The sequence below is a fragment of the Lissotriton vulgaris genome, chromosome 2_1 (assembly GCF_964263255.1).
Source record: "Lissotriton vulgaris chromosome 2_1, aLisVul1.2, whole genome shotgun sequence".
NCBI classification, from domain to species: domain Eukaryota; kingdom Metazoa; phylum Chordata; class Amphibia; order Caudata; family Salamandridae; genus Lissotriton; species Lissotriton vulgaris.
Window position 1 is genome coordinate 431,049,189 of NC_141687.1, and position 19,290 is coordinate 431,068,478.

At 43.8% G+C, this 19,290-nt stretch overlaps 1 protein-coding gene across 1 annotated transcript in view; it reads left to right on the forward strand.

Annotated features, from left to right (window-relative positions):
• The window catches only part of LOC147730523 (gamma-crystallin D-like), a 92,917-nt gene extending 76,176 nt beyond the window's left edge, over positions 1 to 16,741 (forward strand). Inside the window, exon 3 of the mRNA XM_086954080.1 lies at positions 16,407 to 16,741. Within this exon, the coding sequence (XP_086810206.1) occupies positions 16,407 to 16,682 (276 nt within the window). The 3' untranslated portion in view covers positions 16,683 to 16,741. The remainder of the gene's footprint in view (positions 1 to 16,406) is intronic.
• Positions 16,742 to 19,290: the final 2,549 nt, after the last annotated feature.

Consider the following 19,290-nt stretch of genomic DNA (forward strand, 5'->3'; position numbering starts at 1 on the left):
CTGCTTAATTAATTTAACTTTCACCCTACAGTGGAAATGAGTACTAGAAATGGAAAATTGAAGAAGATAAATAATCTGATTATCTATCACTTCACATGGGATGTTTTTGCTTATATATGGGATGACTTTAGGTGCTTTGCTTTTTATTGAGTGACCAGTGATACATCCACACATGAATGACTGAGTACTACTAAACTTATTAAGAGAGGTAGGGAGTGGCCACCGTAATAACCGGATCTATGCTGTGCTTGCAATACAAACTACTGCTACTATTGATGGTAGTATTTGGACAAAATTAAAACTTCTTTTCCTTGCCTTTCCTACACTGGAACGGACGTGCGGGTGCAGTGTTACATGCTCTTCAAAGTTACACTTAGTTCATCCACTGACCGTCTACTCTCTCTAGATCATGGGTACTCACAAACTTTCTCTCAGGGGCTAAATTTACAGTGTAGTTTGTGGCCGAGGGCCGCACTGGTGGGGGCGGAGTCAGAGGGGGCGGGGCTAAAGCAAAACGATAACTTGTGACCATGAGGTTGCACACAGGTCCCTGCAGCAGATGCCCTCATCCACTGAGCCACCAGACCCAGCATTTACATACATCTCTCTCCCTCCTGCACTCCCTCCTGCCCTCCCTCTCCATCTCTCTCTCCCTCCTGCCCTCCCTCTCCCTCCACCTCTGTCATCTCACTGTGTGTGTGTCTATCTGTGTCAGCCTTCAGCCCGGGTTGAGACCGCTTCCTCAACGCGCACACACAGACAACAACACCAAAGTACTTAACAGGTCTTTAAAAGACCATTAACATATTATTGAGGCTTTGTTTGTTGTAGCGCCCCTGCTTCTCCACCCTGACAATCACTGCTTGCCCGGCCCCACAGAGCAGAGGCTTTGTTCTATTTCACCTCTTTGTGGCCTTGCATCTCCACTCTGCTCTGTGGGGGCCGGGGGAGCAGTGATTGTCAGAGTGGAGATGCAGGGGCGCTAACAGGTGAAATACAAAAAAGCCTCTGCTCTGTGGGGGCCGGGGGAGCAGTGATTGTCTGCAAGGTCTGCGCACCGCCAAGGAAGGCTTGCCGGGCCACCACCGGCCCGCGGGCCGTACTATGAGTACCCCTGCTCTAGATACACATATGCGATCTAAGAGTCAGATAGTAGCATGATCCAGGTATATGGACACATACAGTTTCTGTGTCACCCACCCAGGCTGTTGTCCTTCCACCCATCATTGCTTCATCATTCACCCAGCCATGCATCTCATATTCTTGCCTTCCCAGCTAGTCTTCAATCTCAATAAGTAAGGAATATATAAGAGCTTACCTCTGGCCGCCACCACCACCGTCTCAACTCTCACAGCCGCCGCCTCCTCCCCTGAAGAATCGCCCTCCACCTCCGTGTCGAGCACCACCACCTCCACACTGGCCCCGCCACCAGATGTTCCACCTACAAAGTACATTTAAGAATGTTAGAATAAAGCACTCACTAGTCTTTGGTGTAGGAATGAAGACATGTGAAAACAATGTAATTTGTGACTGTCTACTTTAAAGTTAAAAAAAATGTCCCTTTTTCCAGGGAAGGTTGTCTTGCTGCACTTTTTGGCACAACTGATGAAGGCTGTTTTTTTAACACGCACCATTTTTCTCCACACAGACAGAAGATGGACTTCTAACAACAAGATCAAGTTGAAACCAGGTGAGAGCTCGGCTCGACCACAAGAAATGTCTTCAATTAATCGTCAGCACTAACCACTTTTCCATTATCAGTTAAACGTTTAGTTTTATTATGACTTCATTTTAATAAATGTGTTTACTTTTAATAAAGCTTTTAAACTTAAATACAATCTGTGTTTTTTGGTCCAGACTAGAGTGACTGAGCGAAAGGTTTTGCAATTTTTGCAAGCATGAGTCCAGATAGAACACTTCAAAAGACATTATGGACAATCCCAGAGGACTGCACTAAGTTGATAGAGCTATTGCTGACTAGAATCATGGGAGTTTCGCCAACCGTGCAATCTTAGTTAGCTACACAGACAGACTAATAAGAATAATCTAGTAATACCACAGGGAGTCATAGTAGAGGCAGGATAAGAATTTAGATACAGTCTACAAGAAGATCAAAGACAATTTTGAAAAAAGTCAAATGAGGAACGCTAGGAAAAATAGGTACTAGTCTAACATGAAAACTTACTGGGGCCAGCAGAGGAGCCCTCGCCTGCCCGATCCTGGCCCTGTTGAACAGCATCCGCCGCCTGCTGCTCCTGTGTCCTCCTCTCGCCCCTGGGGGGAGCTGACGTACAACATGAAAGAAAGAACAGAAAACATGGATGATTGTTGCTTGTCAATGTCAACCAAATCAAACATTTCAAAAGAACAATAACAAAATATTTCCGCGAAATTATATTGATTAGGGTTAGTTTTCATTTATTTGCGGACCTGCGACTTCGAAAGTCACGTAACTCACTAAACAAAGTACTGAAACGTTCACCTAGGACTGGCAGGCAGCAGTCCGCAGGCAAGACGCAAAGTGACAGACAAACTCCATTGTGATTTCAGTCAGATCAGTGACAACACTAACAGTTGCCTGCTACATTACCAGTCATTTAAATAGTCAAACTATCAATCCACCGCCACTATTTTTCTTATTGTCAGGGGTACAAAGGAAGGGGCAGATTTAAGCCCCTTGCGGCTCTTTTGCGCCGTTCTTGCATGACTTTTGTGACGCAGCAGCTAAACAAAAAAGGGCGCCATGGTGCGGCGTATAATATTATAACAACGTGACGCATTTGGGAGATGCATCCCGTTATAAAGCCCTGCGCCATCAGGGGGCGTTCCGGCGCAAGGGAGGGCATTCCTGCGTTGGAACACATCCTAAAAGTGGCTGAGGGAAATCTACAAAATTTCAATCAGTCACCTTTAGGACAATGATGCGTCACACAAACCCTGCACCTGCTTGAAGCAGACGTACTGCTTGACCCAGCATTGGGGAGATAGGGTACCCCAGAGCATTGCTGGAGCTGCGCCATCGTTGCGACGCAACTCCAGCAGTAAAGCTTCGGTGACGTTTTGGGCCCATGGTGCGCCGCATTGCAAATACGGCGCACCATGTTTGGTGGTGGTAGCGGGCCGCACAATTAATGGCGCATCCCTGCTACTTTGCAGGGATGCGACGGTAATTGCAATTCTGCCCCTTAGGGGCATACTTACTTACGCGTTCTGGCGCATCTCCAGAGATGCGCCAGATCAAATGCGTCACACAAAACTACCCTTGCGACACGGCAGATGCGCCTCATTTACAATGCGGCACGCCCTGGCGCAAGGGTAGGCACTTGCATGACGCATCTCGTCACGTAAGAGCGGCGCATCGCTGGAGTCACGTCGCCAACGCAATGCAACTCCAGTAATGCTCAGGGCCACCCAATACTTAACATGCTGTGTCAGTCCTTTCGCCTGCTTCGAGCAGACATAAGGAATTGAATTGACGTAGCAGCATCGCAGAAGTGCCTGCGTTAAATCTTGTAGATTTCACGCAGGCAATTTTGCCAGGCGCACAGCCGCCGGACCGCCAACCCTGCGTACTAGGAACGCACCCATTGTGGTGCAGGCCCATGGCTTTATAACGTGACGCATCTCCCTAGATGCGTCATGCTGTAAATGACTCGCAGGGATGCGGCACGTTTACGCCGCTGTTGCGTCACGCAAGGCAACGTAAACGTGGCGCAAGGGGCTTGTAAATGTAATCTGCCCCCTAGTGTCTAGCATTACGCAGTTCTGTAAAGTACACTCATACATAATAGTTACTCAGGCCAATGAGACCACGAAATAGAAAACAAATAAGCATAGTAGCAACGCCACTGAGAAGGAGAGCAGTGCACCTGAAATGCACAGAAGATTTTGAAATATAATTTAACTACAATGTAATCGTCATCAGCGGCATTATTGGCTTGCTCCATGTAAAAAACAAATATTTGCAATACAACAACACAGAGCAGGAGAAAACATCATAGTAGTGAGTGATTAAATGGCTACTACTACTCACCAAGCCCGGGGATCTCCAAGCCGAGCTGGTCCAGCAGGTCGCGCTCGCGGTCCAGGAGGTCCGTCCAGCGATGGGTGACCTGGCTGTAGGTGCGCTGGACCCCGTAGAGGTGGGATATGGCCCAGCACACCTTCTCCCACCGCTTCCGGCGCTCCCGCATGTTGTAGCCGCCGGCCGCGATCCTGCCGCCTCCCGCGATGGTCCTGGGCAGGCGGCGCTGGACGAAGTAGACCAGCGCTCCCACTTCCTCCGGGCTGAATATCTCCCATCGCGTCACCTGCTCCCCCCTCAATCTCCCGCATGCTGTCCTGGCACTGGGTCCAGCACTACTCCCCGCCGCCGCTGCGGCCCTCAAGTGCCTGGGCAGCTTCACGGCGCCTGGCTTGACCATGGTCTGGGCAGGTAAGGTAGGAAGAAGTAGAAAATTAAGAAAGAATAGGATAGGGAAGAAGAAAAGAAAAGAGTTTAAAAAAGTAGTTTAAAAGTAAAGAAAAATAGCAGAAAAGACAAAAATATACAGCTAGGAAAAGAGAGGGGTAGATAAGAAGCAAAATCGTAAAAAAAAACTGAAAACAAGCAAAGGATGGCAAAGATACCAAGAGGATTAAACACCATGCCCAGACACAGGAAATGAATGAAAAACAAGATGGCCGGCGCCCGTTCACGAGCGCGAAAGTAAGTTCGCGCGAGATTTTCCTCGCAATCTCGTGCGAACCTCTAGATTTCCCGCGCGATCTCGTGCGAACCTCTACTCGCAATGCGCTTACTGCGCGAGATTATACATAGCGGGCGGAAACGGAAATACGTCACGCAAACAAAATGGCCGCGCCCGTACTCGACCTTGGGGTAAATTCGCGTGCTGCGCTGCAAGCGGCTCGCGAATACTGCAAAAAAACTCGCGAAACAACAAGCCGCAAAAAAATAAAATGCTCATTCGCACGAATTGGCGGCTTCCGCGGTCGGTTTCGCACGACGCCGCGCCCCTCGAATAGCGCGAAAAAACCGAAAAACGATTTTAGCAAAAGCAAAAGCAATGAGCAGGTGCAAAAGGTCAACCTCATGATTTGTAACGATTCTCTGTAGTGCTTCCTGAGGGGGCCCTCCAGAAGTCGGTTGCCTGCTTGCAACTATTGTGTGACCCTGCTCTGACCTTAACTGTATGCCACAAAGGTCCTGATTTACAGCTAAAGGAGCAGACAAGCAGGTGCCAGGCTGGAACTTGAAATTCTTTCAGTGACACATTAATTAGCCCCTAATTCATTATTGTCAGTTGGGGCAGGGCAGGTGTTGTTAATAAACTAACCCCAAATTAATTCATGTCAGTTCAAGCAGGGCAGGTGGGCTTGCTTTTCCCCCCCATCTTCTACAGTGATGATGAACCAGAGGGTGGCATTGATGTAACAGAGGGTGGCATGGGTCAAAGAGAGGGTGCCAGTGGTGAAACAGAGGGTGCTGGGAGGCTGTGATGATGAACCAGACGTAGAAACAACATAGTCGCGACCGTTGCGAGCCGACAAGTAAGTTCGCAATTGCGAACTAGTACCAAATCCTCGCGAACTGGCAGAAACACTTGCGAACACAAAAAAAAAAATCCGCAAATTCGCGAGAATTCGCGGATTTTGCGGATTGCGAATTTGCAAATCCGCAAAATTCGCGAACGCGAGATTCGCAAAATTCGCCCATGCTTAATTCCTACTCCCCAGTTAATTTATGCAGAATCTAAGAATATGTGGCCCAGCAGTTTAATGCTTTAGTGCAATATAAACAAGTATTTGCCACATACTGCACATACTGAACTACACTGTACTGCACTAAGAAAAAAAGAAGGACTACCGCTAGGGGACTAAGGGACCTCCTTACTGATGGTGTCGAGCAGCTCATCTGCCTCCTGAACTAATCTAATGTTGTGCATGTTATTATTATACATGCTCGCCAATGGTAAGTTGGTGAGTGCGATTGATGAAAATCCAATGCTAGACCGCTTCCCTGTGAGAGTTCTCAAAGCGGGCAGTCGTGGATGGTCACTACCCGTCGTGTTGAGAAACCTTTCTTTCACATTTAGGAAGCTGTCTCTCGTGTAGAACTTCGAGTGGCAGAAAAAAGCAGGGCCTCTTGCACCGTGCAGGATGCTGTTCACGCTGATTTTACAGTGTGGGAAAAACACCTGGCGCTAAAAATCAGTGTGAACGGCACAAGGTAATGCACTCTGCTGCTTGCTGAACTCCGTGCAGCTTGGTTGAGTTCTTTTCTCACTGAACTCCACAAACTCTACCCAGGCATCCTGCAGCTACTGCTTAAAGGACAAGACGGGGTCCCTTTAAAGCAAGGTGGTGAAGGTAGTCATTTTCATGACAAATAACTTTCAGCCTTTGTTTTTCCAGGATGCCTCCCAAGACAATGGCTGGGGGGGCACTGCTGCATGCATCTCTTTAGCTGCCTCCCAGTCCATGGATGACAGGGAGAAGGAGGCCTCAGCCTGCTAAGGCCTCCACCAGTATGACAATGAATCTGGGAGGTTCAGCTAAGGCAGCAGGGAGGCATTGTCATTTGACCAGGCGGTTGCCGAGGATAAGACTCTGGGGGCTAAAAAGGATATACCAGATGTTACAGAAGAGGTGATATTTCCAATATCTAATGACTACTACATCCTCTGAGAGAACTATGGATCACTCTATCTCTTCTCTTCAGACAGCAGTCGCTTGTGTAGATGGTGGAACAGGTATCCTCCCCACAGAATTTATTTAGGGGCTTTGCCATGAAATCCTGTGATTGGGGTAGTAGAGCCATCAGCAGGGCTGGCAACATACCCCATTATCTCTTTTGGGCATGATCATGGGCTCCAGGAGACAAATGCTCATCGTCAATCTCCTCCCTGTTCATCAGAGGGCCCCAGTGGATATTGGGCAAACAGGCAACCTTAATGAAGTCATAGCTGAGCAAAAACGTCCGTCTCAGGGTTTTGTTCCATAGGAACCTTCTGGGGCTTTCTCATTATCAGATACTGCAAGCCTTTCTAACTCTGAATCAGAGGAGCATGAGTCTAGTGGCACTACTGCGATGTCTAATCTCAAGAATTGGGTGTATGTCATTGATAAAGCAGACAGCTCAGAGGCGAACATCAGTGGCCTGAAGGGTAGATCTGGTTCCATCACAACCACCCATTTTGAGGAACTGGTAACATTAGCCTTTGCTCAGGGGATAATTGACCCTGCACTGGCGTCTGAAGATTAACTCCTCTGGGACCCTGACGGTACAGAGCTCACCCCCACAAATGCCTCTTCCGTGGGCTCTGGAGTTAGTTGCCTCTTCAATTTCACATGCCATTCCTCGAACAATGTTAGCTGCTGGCATAGGGGTGGCAGCTCCTGCCATTGCAACCACTACAGTTACCAATGAGCCTGGTTCACCCACTTTATCGACCATGGAAGAGGATTGCAAGGACTCTCTCACTCTAAAGACCACACACCATAAAACACAAGTTGTTCTAAGGAAACTCTCAAAGAATATGGATATTCTCCATTCATGTCTTGGTAAAGTTGAATCAAATCAAGCTGCTCTTCAGGAAGTGGTGGAGGAAGTCAAATCGGACTCTGGGCAGCACAAATTTCACTTTGTCAGTTTCATCTAGGGTTGAGACCTGAAAAATAGGTCATCTAGGAATAATCTAAGGGTCCTTGGAATTCCTGAAGGAGAATGATTCCTGAGTGTTCATTGTACATTCTCTTCAGGGAATCTTTTCCTACACTTAATGATTGGGACATGGACAGCCGCTTGCCGGCCCGCTATCCACAGGCTATTTTGATTTATGTTGGTAACTATCTGCTGCAGCAAGAAATCTTCAGGGCAGCCTGACCTAGGTCACCAATCGAAACCTGCAGAGATGAGTTTTTTGTTTGCTCGGATTTCTGTCATGAGACAGTGGTCAGGTGGTGGCAGGAACATATACCTGCTCTCCAAAAACTTAGGGCTACAGTTTCATTAATGGAACATGCCACGTTGAGGATTCGGTATATGGTCCAAATGTATTTTTGCTTTGACACTTCAAAAGTTAGAGATTGTCTGCAGGAATGGAGGCCAGTATAGAAATGCGTAGTTGTAGTGTCCTTATTGACTGGATTCATGCTTTTTTTCTAGCTGGCTTCATAAGCTATCACCCTAATTTATAGTGATCTTTTTTTCATCTATATTTTCTTTTCACATGTCTTGGGATTACAGGAATTGAGGGCTGTTTATTTTCCTTTTATTTCATTTCTCTTCTATCTGTTCCATATACTGCTTGAAGACCCTCTCTGGGCGGGGGATTGTTCTCCATAGTAGAGTGCAGATCCACTATCTTTTCTGTGTTCTAATGGGGGGAGGGGATAGCCCTTTTATGGGGCTTTGGTTTGGGGCAGGAGACCAGGGTGGGGTGGGTGAAGGGTTTCTCAGGGGGGTGTGGACTTGGGTCACAATGTCGGTATAGATGTTAGCACCAGAATAGGGAGTGGGTGCTGGCAGGAGCTTGGGGAAAACATGAACATTTGAAAAAAATAGTAGTCTTATAATCACATACAGAGGTCATTTGCTGAGATGGGGTCTGTCTCCTTTGTTCAATATAGGGTGCTTCTGGCCTAGGAGCAACGCTGACAATGGGTAACAGTATTAATGGTCATGGCCGGCACATTCATATTCTTTCATGGAATGTAGATGGGATCAAAGTGCCCCATAAACGTAAATTAATCAAGGAGGAAGTGTTGTATCTGGGTGGGGTTTGGGGAGGGTTTCTCAGGGGGGTGTGGGATTGGGTCACAATGTCAGTATAGATGTTAGCACTAGAATAAGGAGTGGATGCTGGCAGGAGCTTGGGGAAAACATGAACATTTGGAAGATAATAGTAGTCGTATGGTCACATACAGCAGTAATTTGCAGAGATGGGGGCTGTCTCCTTGGTTTAATATAGGGTGCTTCTGGCCTAGGAGCGACTCTGACAATGGATAACACTACTAATGGTCATAACCAGCACATTCATTCTTTCATGGAATGTAAATGGCATCAAAGTGCCCCAAAAACGTAAATTAATTAAGGAGGAAGTGTTGTATTTGGGCACGCATATCGCTTGCCTACAGGAGGCTCATCTTTGCTATTGGATGACCTGGGTTATTGAGTGCTTTTTACCACCTTCTTCACCTCTGCTCAGAGGAGAGTAAGTCTCCTGGTTCAGGACAAGAACTACGCTTTAGAGGGGCATGATTAGAATCCTAATGGTCGATGGATTATCGTGGCAATTTTCCAGGATAACATTCAATTAACTCTGTGCATTCTTTATGGCCCTAATGAGGATGACTCTTTGGTTTTTAATGGTCTGCTGGAGGAGCTGCATCAGTGGCTTGACCCATTGATACTCTGTGGTGATTTTAATGTTTTTCTTCATCCTGGTTCTGAATCTTCGCGTTGTGGAAAATTGGTATGGCTCCTAAGGTCAAGCTACATCTTAGGAATGCTTTGAGACAATTAATGGCATCTTATGCACTAATTGATGTCTGGTGGAGCTGTCCTTCTAATTAGCCTGGGTTTACCTTCTGATCAGCCCCTTAACACTCATGTTTGCAGATTGATATGCTCCTTGACAGTTACTCTCTATTACCCCTCCTTCACATCCAGTTAAATCCAAGAGTGATCTCTGATCATAATTCTATATCTTTGTTTCTTTCAGTGGAATGATCATTTCAGACATACTGGTCTAGTACCCGGACTTTTGATAGGAGGATTTTATTTGATGATGAATAGATCCATTTTACTAAATAAGTAACTAAGAGAGTATCTGGAGTTTAATGTTGGTTCTGCTTCTACGTTGATGGTATGGAATACTCTTCAAGTTTGCTGCAGAGGGTTTACTATAAAATATTCATAGTTTCTGAGAAAGGAACAGTGCAAGACAGATGGTCATATACGGTCTTCCCTTGGTCGTATGGAATATCACTTGGCACCGAGTGTAATTGACCAGAGCAGGGAAATGTTCTTATCAATCTTAGATCAACTCACAACTGCTCAGGCCACCCTTTAGGGAGAGACTTTGGGACAGGTCAGTCAAGAAGATTCAAGATAAACAATGAACTACTTTCGAAAACAATTAACAGATGGGGTGAATACTCTCCTTCCTGTTCAGGATAGAGCTAGAGCAAATAATATTCAGAAAATTCGAATGATAAGATAGAACAGGTGAACAAACCAGTGCTTATTCAGGAAGAACTCTGTAGGTTTTATCAGTGGATGTATCTGGAGGATGGGGATGCCATCTATCAGTTTATCAGCATGTAACATCATCATGAGCTGATTGGGGTACAGCGGTCTGGGTTGGAGAATCCAATTGTGCTGCTTGAAGTTGAGAATGAAGTCAGGCAACTCACCAGACTGAGCTTGTCCGGTCCAGATCAAATTCCCCTTGAGTTTTATGCAGCCTTTTTACATTTCCTTGCACCTCTTTGATGTGATCTCTTTAACTCTATTGAATCTCTTGGACAGATGCCTGAATCTTGGTCAGAGACAAACATTGTATGTTTCCTTAGACAGGAAAAGACCCCATGGTATGTGAGCCATATCAACTGATTTTGTTGATTAATCTTGATTCTAAAATCTATCTACAGATCTTGGTCAATAGATTATCTTCTGTGATCTTGGGCCTGGTTGATTAGAACCAGCATGGGGGTATACCGGGTATGGACACTACCGCTCATGTTAATACAACTACTACTTCCTTGGAAAGTGAGTTGGACGAAAGGGGGCATTACGGAATGATACTTGATGCAGAAAAGTCATTTGACTGGGTCTCCTGGGCATTCCTATGGCTAGTTATGAGTGCTTTTGGCTTTGGTCCCTGGTTCATCAGCTGGGTTCAGTAGTTGTATAAAGGTCTGAGAGCCATAGTCTTCTGTTCAGTTACTCTTTCTGACCCTATAATGATCACCAGGGGTACTCTGCAAGGGTGTCCTTTGTCGCCTCAGCTGTTTGAACTATCTATCAAGCATTATTTAGGCTTTGAGAGTGGCTTAGGAGATTCACCCGCTGCAAAAACATTGGTTGGGGCTTAAGGTCTTAGCCTATGTGGACAATGTGGACATTTTGACTTCTTCCCCGGCTATCTCTTTAACGGAAATAGACACAATTTTAAATAAATTTAGCGCTGTGTCGGGATATAAACTTAATTTCAATAAGACTCAGGTTGTGAACAATATCTCTGGCTTGGGATAAGACAGGCATTGGGTACACTCAGCAATATATCTTGGGGTTCAATTATCGCTAAAAATGACATATTTAATTGAGTTCAATTATGGTCAACCTTTTTCAAGGACAGTAGAGAACTTTGCTAACTGCAGTGGATTTTTGGGCGATGTAACCTTTTTAAAATGATTGATTAAACAAAAGGAGGTGCACCGAACACAACACATGTAGTCCGTTGTGATTTCTTCAATCTCTTCCTTTATTTCAAAATCGATATCAGTTCATAAAACCAGCCAACACGTTTCATACCCCAAAACCAGAAGCTTTTTGGAACTTCATTAGTGCTTATGTGGAAAATTGCAAGTTTGCAATAAGGTGATAAAGTATGGTATTTCTTGTGGTGGAGAGATGCTCCAAAAATTGTCAATAACTGACACTTTTTATACCCGGGTGACCTAGAAAGCAGTAGTCCTTGTGGAGAATATATACTCCAAATGGTAAGATTTGGCCACCGTGATAAGTGGTCGTGCCTTCTTTCAGGAATGCCATGGCATAAAAGGTGTCAACTATTGACAATTTTTGGAACATCTCTCCACCACAAGAAATACCATACTTTATCACCTTATTGCGAACTTGTAATTTTCCACATAAGCACTGATGAAGTTTAAAAAAACTTCTGGTTTTGGGAAACGAAACACGTTGGCTGTTTTTATGAACTATTATAGATTTTGAAATAAAGGAAGAGATTAAAGAAATCACAATGGACTACATGTTTGTGTTCGGTGCACCTCCTTTTGTTTAATTTGCTGTGGAATCTGTAACTAGAGGCACCAAAAGGTGACAGGTGCTGGTGTATTGTGCACGACCATCCTTTTACGGCAGCAGGGACATAGTGAAGTGCTAACCAATAGGTCCGTCACCTCATATTGTTTTTGTTTTATTATTAAAATGATTGCCTTACCTCACTATATCTATCTTATGTATAGCTGTCTATCTCCCTCAAGACTTTTTCATAAGATCGAGACATCGTTCCAGAAATTCACCTGGCTCTATCGCAACCCTAGGTCAAAGATACAGTGCTCTAACTGTCATTGGAGAGTGGGGGCCTCTCCCTACCTGAACTTTGGGTGTACTACCTGGGCATATTTATGACCATATTAGTGAAAGTTCTTGGTAGGGAGTCATTGTTCCTGGGGTGCTTATTTCCAGAGTTTTTACCATGGGGTGACTTCATTGCTCATATTGTCTGTATCATTGATACAGTCTACTTTAAAAGGACTAGGTTTAAGACCCTGTGGGTGTATCCTTCTATCTGGTCTTATTTTTTAAAAAAAACGGTACAGTTTATTACTCTGTACAACAATTATACATATTTGGGTTATAATCCTAATTTGCCTCTGCAGATACATGTGAGTTTTTGGGAATCCTGGGAAGGCTCCTAACTCCCTACATTAGGGTAATTATTTGAGTGTGGTTCTTTCCTCTCTTATGAGATCCTGCAACAAGAGTTTTCCCTCCTCCGTGCTGGATTTCTTTAGTATTTTCAGGTTTACCATATTTTAGGCAATATAAAATCAGAAAACATCTGTTGTGCTACAAACTGTTTTCTGGCTTCCGGGATGAAAGGTCCCCTCAAGGGAAATATAAGCATCGCCTACAAAATGATTTCTTCAGCTGAGGTGAGGGGGAGTGGAGCTAGCACCTCGGGTGGGGTTAGCCTCAGCTGATTTTAGGCAAACTAACTTGCTGGTGCATTGCATTTTGAATGTTTCGAGGGTCAAAGCTCATCATTTTAAGTTCATCAATGATCTTTATTTTACACCCTTTCATCTCTATGATATAAAGGTCAGACAAGATGCAAAATACTTCAGATATAGGGCTGAGCTGGCAGAAGCTCTACATATCTTTGTTGCTTGCCAGTGAGTTAAATTCTTTTGGGATTCAATTATTGGGAAGCTTAACCGCACTACTTTTCAGGCTAATGTGGTTTGGTATACCAAGCTACTAGTATTAGGACATTCCTTTGCAATTTCATTGTATCTAGTGGGGATATATTTCTTCGCATTATGATTGGGAAGATTAGTGCTGGTCCGGCATTGGCTTCCCAAGCCTTACCTCACTATTACTATCTTTTCAAGTGTATGGCTCCCTATCTCCCTAAAGTCTTTTTCATAAGATCGAGGCATCCTGCCAGAAATTCATCTGGGGCTATGGCAAACCTAGGTCCGAGATACACTGCAATAACTGTCATGGGAGAGTGGAGGTCTCGCCCTACCTGACTTTCGGGTGTACTACCTAGCCACATTTATGTCCATATTAGTCAGGGTTCTTGGTAGGGAGTCATGGTTCCTGGGGCGCTTATTTCCAGAGTATTCACCATGGGATGACTTTATTGCTCCTTCATGTTGGTATCATTCATACGGTCTACTTTGAAAGGACTACGTTTAAGACCCTGTAGGTGTATCTTTCTATCAGGTCTTATTTAAAAAAGATGGTACAGTTTATTACTTTGTATAACAATTATACATATTTGGGTTATAATCCTAATTTGCCTCTGCAGATAGGTGAGAGTTTTTTGGAATCCTGGAAAGGCTCCTAACTCTCTACATTAGGGTAATTATTTGAGTGTGGCACTTTCCTCTCTTATGAGATCCTGCAACAACAGTTTTCCCTCCCCGTGCTGGATTCCTTCAGTATTTTCAGGTTTGGCATATCTTAGGCAATGTAAATTCAGAATACATCTGTTGTGCTCCAAACTGTTTTCTGGCTTACGAGATAAAAGGTCCCCTCAAGGGAAATATAAGCCCTGCCAACAAAATGATTTCTTTAGCTGAGGCGAAGTGGAGCTAGCACCTTGGGGTGGGGATAGCCTCAGATGATTTTAGGCAAGCTAATGTGCTGGTGCATTGTATTTTTAATGTTTCGAGGGTCAAAGCTCATAATTATAACTTAATCATTGATCTTTATTTTATGGCCTTTCATCTCTATGTTATGAAGGTCAGACAAGATGGAAAATGCTTCAGATGTAGGGTTGAGCTGGCGGAAGCTGTACATTTCTTTGTCGCTTGCCTGTGAGTTAAATTATTATTAGGATTCAATTATGGTGAAGCTTAACCGCACTACTTTTCAGGCTAATGTGGTGTGGTATCCCAAGCTACAAGTATTAGGACATTCTCTGTAATTGCATTGCATCTAGTGGAGATACATTTCTTTGCAATATGTTTGGCAAGATTAGCGCTGGTCTGGCAATGGCTTCTCAAGCCTTAACTCACTATATCCATCTTTTCAAGTGTATGGCTCCATATCTCCCTAAATTCTTTTTCATAAGATCGAGATGTCCTGCCATCGCAAACCTAGGTCCAAGATACAGGGCCTTAACTGTCATGGAAGAGTGGGGGTCTCTCCCTACCTGACCGACGGGTGTACTACCTGGCCACATTTATGTCCATATTAGTCAAGGGTCTTTTTAAGGGAGTCGTGCTTCCTGGGGCGCTTATTTCCATAGTGTTAGGACATTCGTCTGCAATTTCATTGTATCTAGCAGGGATATATTTCTCTGCAATATGATTGGCAAGATTTGTGCTGGACCGACAGTGTCTACTCAAGGAATCCCCCAAATTATATGCTCTGCTGGCATGAATTTCAGAATACCGGCATTTTTTAAAGTTTCCCTAATAGTCAATGATAAGCATAAGACTAGCTTAACCCCTTCCATGCTGATGACGAACCCCAGCCGTCATGCACTATGGTGCTCGTGTGCTGATGACGGCTGGGGTTCGTCACGGCCCGCCCCTGTTCGTGCTGTTTACAGCACACCAGGGGAATCGCGGCCGCATGGAAGGGGTTAAAGAGAATCTGAGACAAAATGAGGGGGTGCTTAGCTGGTTTGGGTTTATCATGGATGGTCATGGCCCATGCTATTCATCAAAACTTTTTTGTTTGTTGTGTAATAGACGCACCCTGTATTTTTATATTGACCGTTATAGTATTTTATTTCATGCTTTTTTTACTTCTCTGATGATGGTATGTAGTTTTTCACATTGGGATTTTATTTGGCTAAATGCGTGTATCCCTTGTGGAATTAAAACGTATTCCAATAAAAAACAAACAAGCAAACTATTGACCTCTGAGCCAGAGTCTTTAACTCTCCCAATCAACCAAAGATTTGTTTTCCAGTTCATGAGGTGTGATGAGTAGCTGAACTGGTATTAAGCCTGGCAGCCTACAGTGCATTTTTACAAAGTTACTTTTGTGCTCAATTTATCAAAAATCTGATTTCAACCTTAAATCAGATTTTAAAAACTATGCAGGAAATAACTTTGAAACGGTTTTCTAGCTCTCTTCGAAGCAGAGGTGGAAAATAAAGATCTTAATCCCACCCAGTACTGTTATGAAAAAGTATAGCCTGGCCTACAAAGTGAAATAGCAATTGCTGTTTATTTTTATGAGAGGGCATACTAACTCTTTTTCTTTGTATTTATTAGCTTGCTATCCTCTGTGTGCATTTTAATTGTGATTTATAAATATATAAAAGTAGGCTTTATCTACATGGCAAAAGCAGTTTTCTCTGCCATGTGCACTTAAGCTGCAGTCTGCCACAGCACAGTGTCGCTCGTGGAAGAAATATGTTTTGCCACATATGTGGGTGGTATGAATATATATTATATCCCATATATGACATTTCCATGCCATAGGTGCTCTTTAGATACCATTCACAATGGACTTACAGGGAAGTTAATTCACCCAAATAGGAAGGTCCAACGTACTGCATGTGTTTTAGAAGGAATGCATAGGCACATTACTTCTGTTAATTAGTGGTAAAGTGCTCAGAATCCTAAAACCAGAAAATTGGGTATAGAAAAAGACAAACAATCTGGGGTGGTGCTGCAGAAAAGGGTAGATTTGCTATATGTAATAATTAGCCGTTCCAAAGAGGATTTCTCATAATGATGTGGCAATTCTGCAACATGGCATTACCCAGGGCCTCAAAATCAGAATTAGGGAAAAATCAGAATTAGATTCTGCAGTGTGCACAGTTTTTATTTATAACCATTCCGATCTCAAGCATGATGACATTGTAACTAAGAATGCATTTAAAAACATGTGTTTAAATGCAGGATTGAAGGTGCTGAATACCCCTGATGTTTGTTTTCTTTCTGTTCTCCCTCTTTTTTAGTACCAGGGTTCTCACACGGCAAGGGTGTACGAAAAAGAGGACTTCAAAGGTGGTATGCTTGAGCTGGTTGAAGACTGTGCATCTCTCTATGAGCACTTTCAATACCACGAGGTTCAATCCTGCAACATCTTAGAAGGTTCCTGGATCTTCTATGAACAGCCAAACTATCGAGGCAAACAGTACCTGCTCAAGCCTGGGGAATATAGGCGATACACCAATTGGGGGTCCATGAATGCTAAAGTTGGCTCCATACGACGCATCCTTGATGTGTATTAAATAATAAGCATTGTTGTTCAACCTTGAATATTAGCGTTCAACCTAAATAAACCCTGTGATTTTAGGTAATCCATTTTGCCAGTGTTTACTTCCTTGTGAGAAAGTGGTTTGTTAGTTGGGGGAATTAGAGTCTACCACAAACAATAAAGTCATTATCTTCTTAGGTTCGGTCAAATGTTTCATTAATTTAAACTTGAGCTCAGCTCCTGGTAGCTTTGGCACAGAACAGACAGACTTTGCTTCAAAAAAATATAGAAAGCATTCAGAAATACTGAAACAGTTGAAAAATATAAAACACAGTAAAAATCAAACTTCAAAATGCAATAAGCAAAATGACACCAAATGAGAAAAATCCAAAACTGGGAATCAGAGATAATATTTTGTAAAGGTTTACGTGAAAAAAGTACCAAGAAAAAGTAAAGTGCCAATGGTTGTCAATAGATAGGGTAGGTGCAATTTTAGTCTGATTCCAATTGAGCTAAATGGTTTGGTTCTGGTGAAAGTATTTTTGGGGGGAGTTTTATATAGTGCTAACTAGATCCGAAGGTATTAGAGTGCTTTACATGAGCACCATTTGTGTTGCAGAATGACACATTCATTTTTGTTAGGCACAGGGAGATTAAGTGATTTGCCCAGAATCACGGGAAGTTGAGCGTCCCTGCCGAGGTTAGAACCCGAATCCCTAGCTTCAAGGTCGACCTCCCTAGCTCTTAAGCCAGATGCTCTCCCCTAAGTATTGAAGTCAAAATGTCAAAAAAAGCATCTAAGTTCCACTGGTCTGGAGGAAAAGTTTTTTAAAAAATCCTTCAGAACCATGGTAGAGGCCCATACAGACTCACAGGTTGTCAGGCACAGGCCAACCGCAGAGTCCAGTCCAGGTCCAATTGCTTCTGGTCAGCTAGAACTTTAGAAAAACGCCTCCTTGCAGCTTGTTGTGTCCCTGCATCCACACAGGAGAGCAGCCAACCGACCCTTAAAGTCCATTTATTTGTCCTGGGAGAAAGTGGGAGCAGTCCCAGCCCTTCAGTTCTCCTCTCAAACAACAGGTGCAGTTCTTCGTCTAATCTTCCACAGCTTTAGTAATTATTCTCCTAGACTCCTGAGATGCCTTGGGGAGCCATATTCATGCCTGAAACTAGCCACTGGGTGGAGAATATTCCTGAGTACTCAACTAACCAATGGGGTGAAAGTTTTTGTGGGTAACCCTGCCCACTTTTCAGTAGTTCCTGTTGGCCTTACTGCAAATAGTTCCAGAATTTCATGTCTCAGGGCATTTTCAAGGTGGTGAATATCTTCGGCCACACCAAACCTGAGTTATTAGAGTTGTGGGTGTGTAGGGGAGAGAACTATGTAAATCACTAGTGCTTTACCATATCTAAAACTAAACTCTAGTTTGAAGAAAGGCCTATGTCCACAACAAACTAGGAGACACAAGTCTGGTTGGACAAATGTAAATGTAATTTGTACTTGTAAAACGCACTAATACCCCAACGGGGGTGACCTGGCGCTGTAAAACATACCGCTTTCGAACCCTTCCTGGCTTTTCCCTGTGAAATATCCACTCCTGGGCACCCCCAAGGTGAAGCCAGGCATCCCAGCGCTGTTGGGGCCGTTGTGGAGATTAAGCAAGCTATTGCCCAGAGTTGCAGAGTGGGACCCATGATTAGAATAGGCACCGAGGCAACAATGATCAGGTCCGAGGAAATAGAGCCCAAGACCCGCCAAGGCAGGAATTGAACCCTGGTCCCGGGCCAGACCTCTGCATCAGGGTCTGCCACTCTAACCATTGAGCCACACTTCTCCACAAATGCAAGGTCCTCTATCACCCGAGAAAAATATATTCACAGAAGTATGGTATGGCAAATGTAGTGCACCTATATTAATTAATAAAAACAATTGTCGCAAACAAGGTTTTCAGAAACCTCAGAGAAACGATGAGGACGGTGTGGATTGTGTTACTCAAGAGGAAGCGACATTGCTATATTTACCGGAGAGAGAAAATTGAACACTGCCTTTAACTGATTGAATCTATTAGAGGGCATAATCCATTCACTGCGAAGAGAGATTGCTAGTATTGAACACCGGCCCTTTTAAGGTGATGCCAATAATCAGGACAAAGCTACCCTAAACATAAGAATCCTCATGAACAATGGGGATTGTTTTATCTACTGCCTCATATAATAATGAAAGAAGAAGACAGATTGGCCATCGAATCTCGTGACTAGTTTGAAATAAATACACTTTGCTTTATCGTTGTTGCTGCTAAGGTTGGCTTTGAGCCACACTTACCAACAACTAAAAAGAAACAAGACTACTATAAGCCCTGAAGAAGTCCCAAGAGGGATGAAACCTGTTGGCGACAAAGCAATTGTGTGATGCTTTTAAAATTAAGAATAAGGAGATCAACTGAATTTCAATAATGAATTTAGACACAACTACAATCAAGACTGCTGAATATAATTTTTGTTTGGGAAGCACAATTTTGTTTGCGACAATTATTTTTATTAATTAATATAAGTGCACTACATTTGTCATACTATTAAGAATATATTTTTCTTGGGTGCTGGGTCAGTCTAGAGCTTAGAAACGGGGGTATTCTCTTACCGCC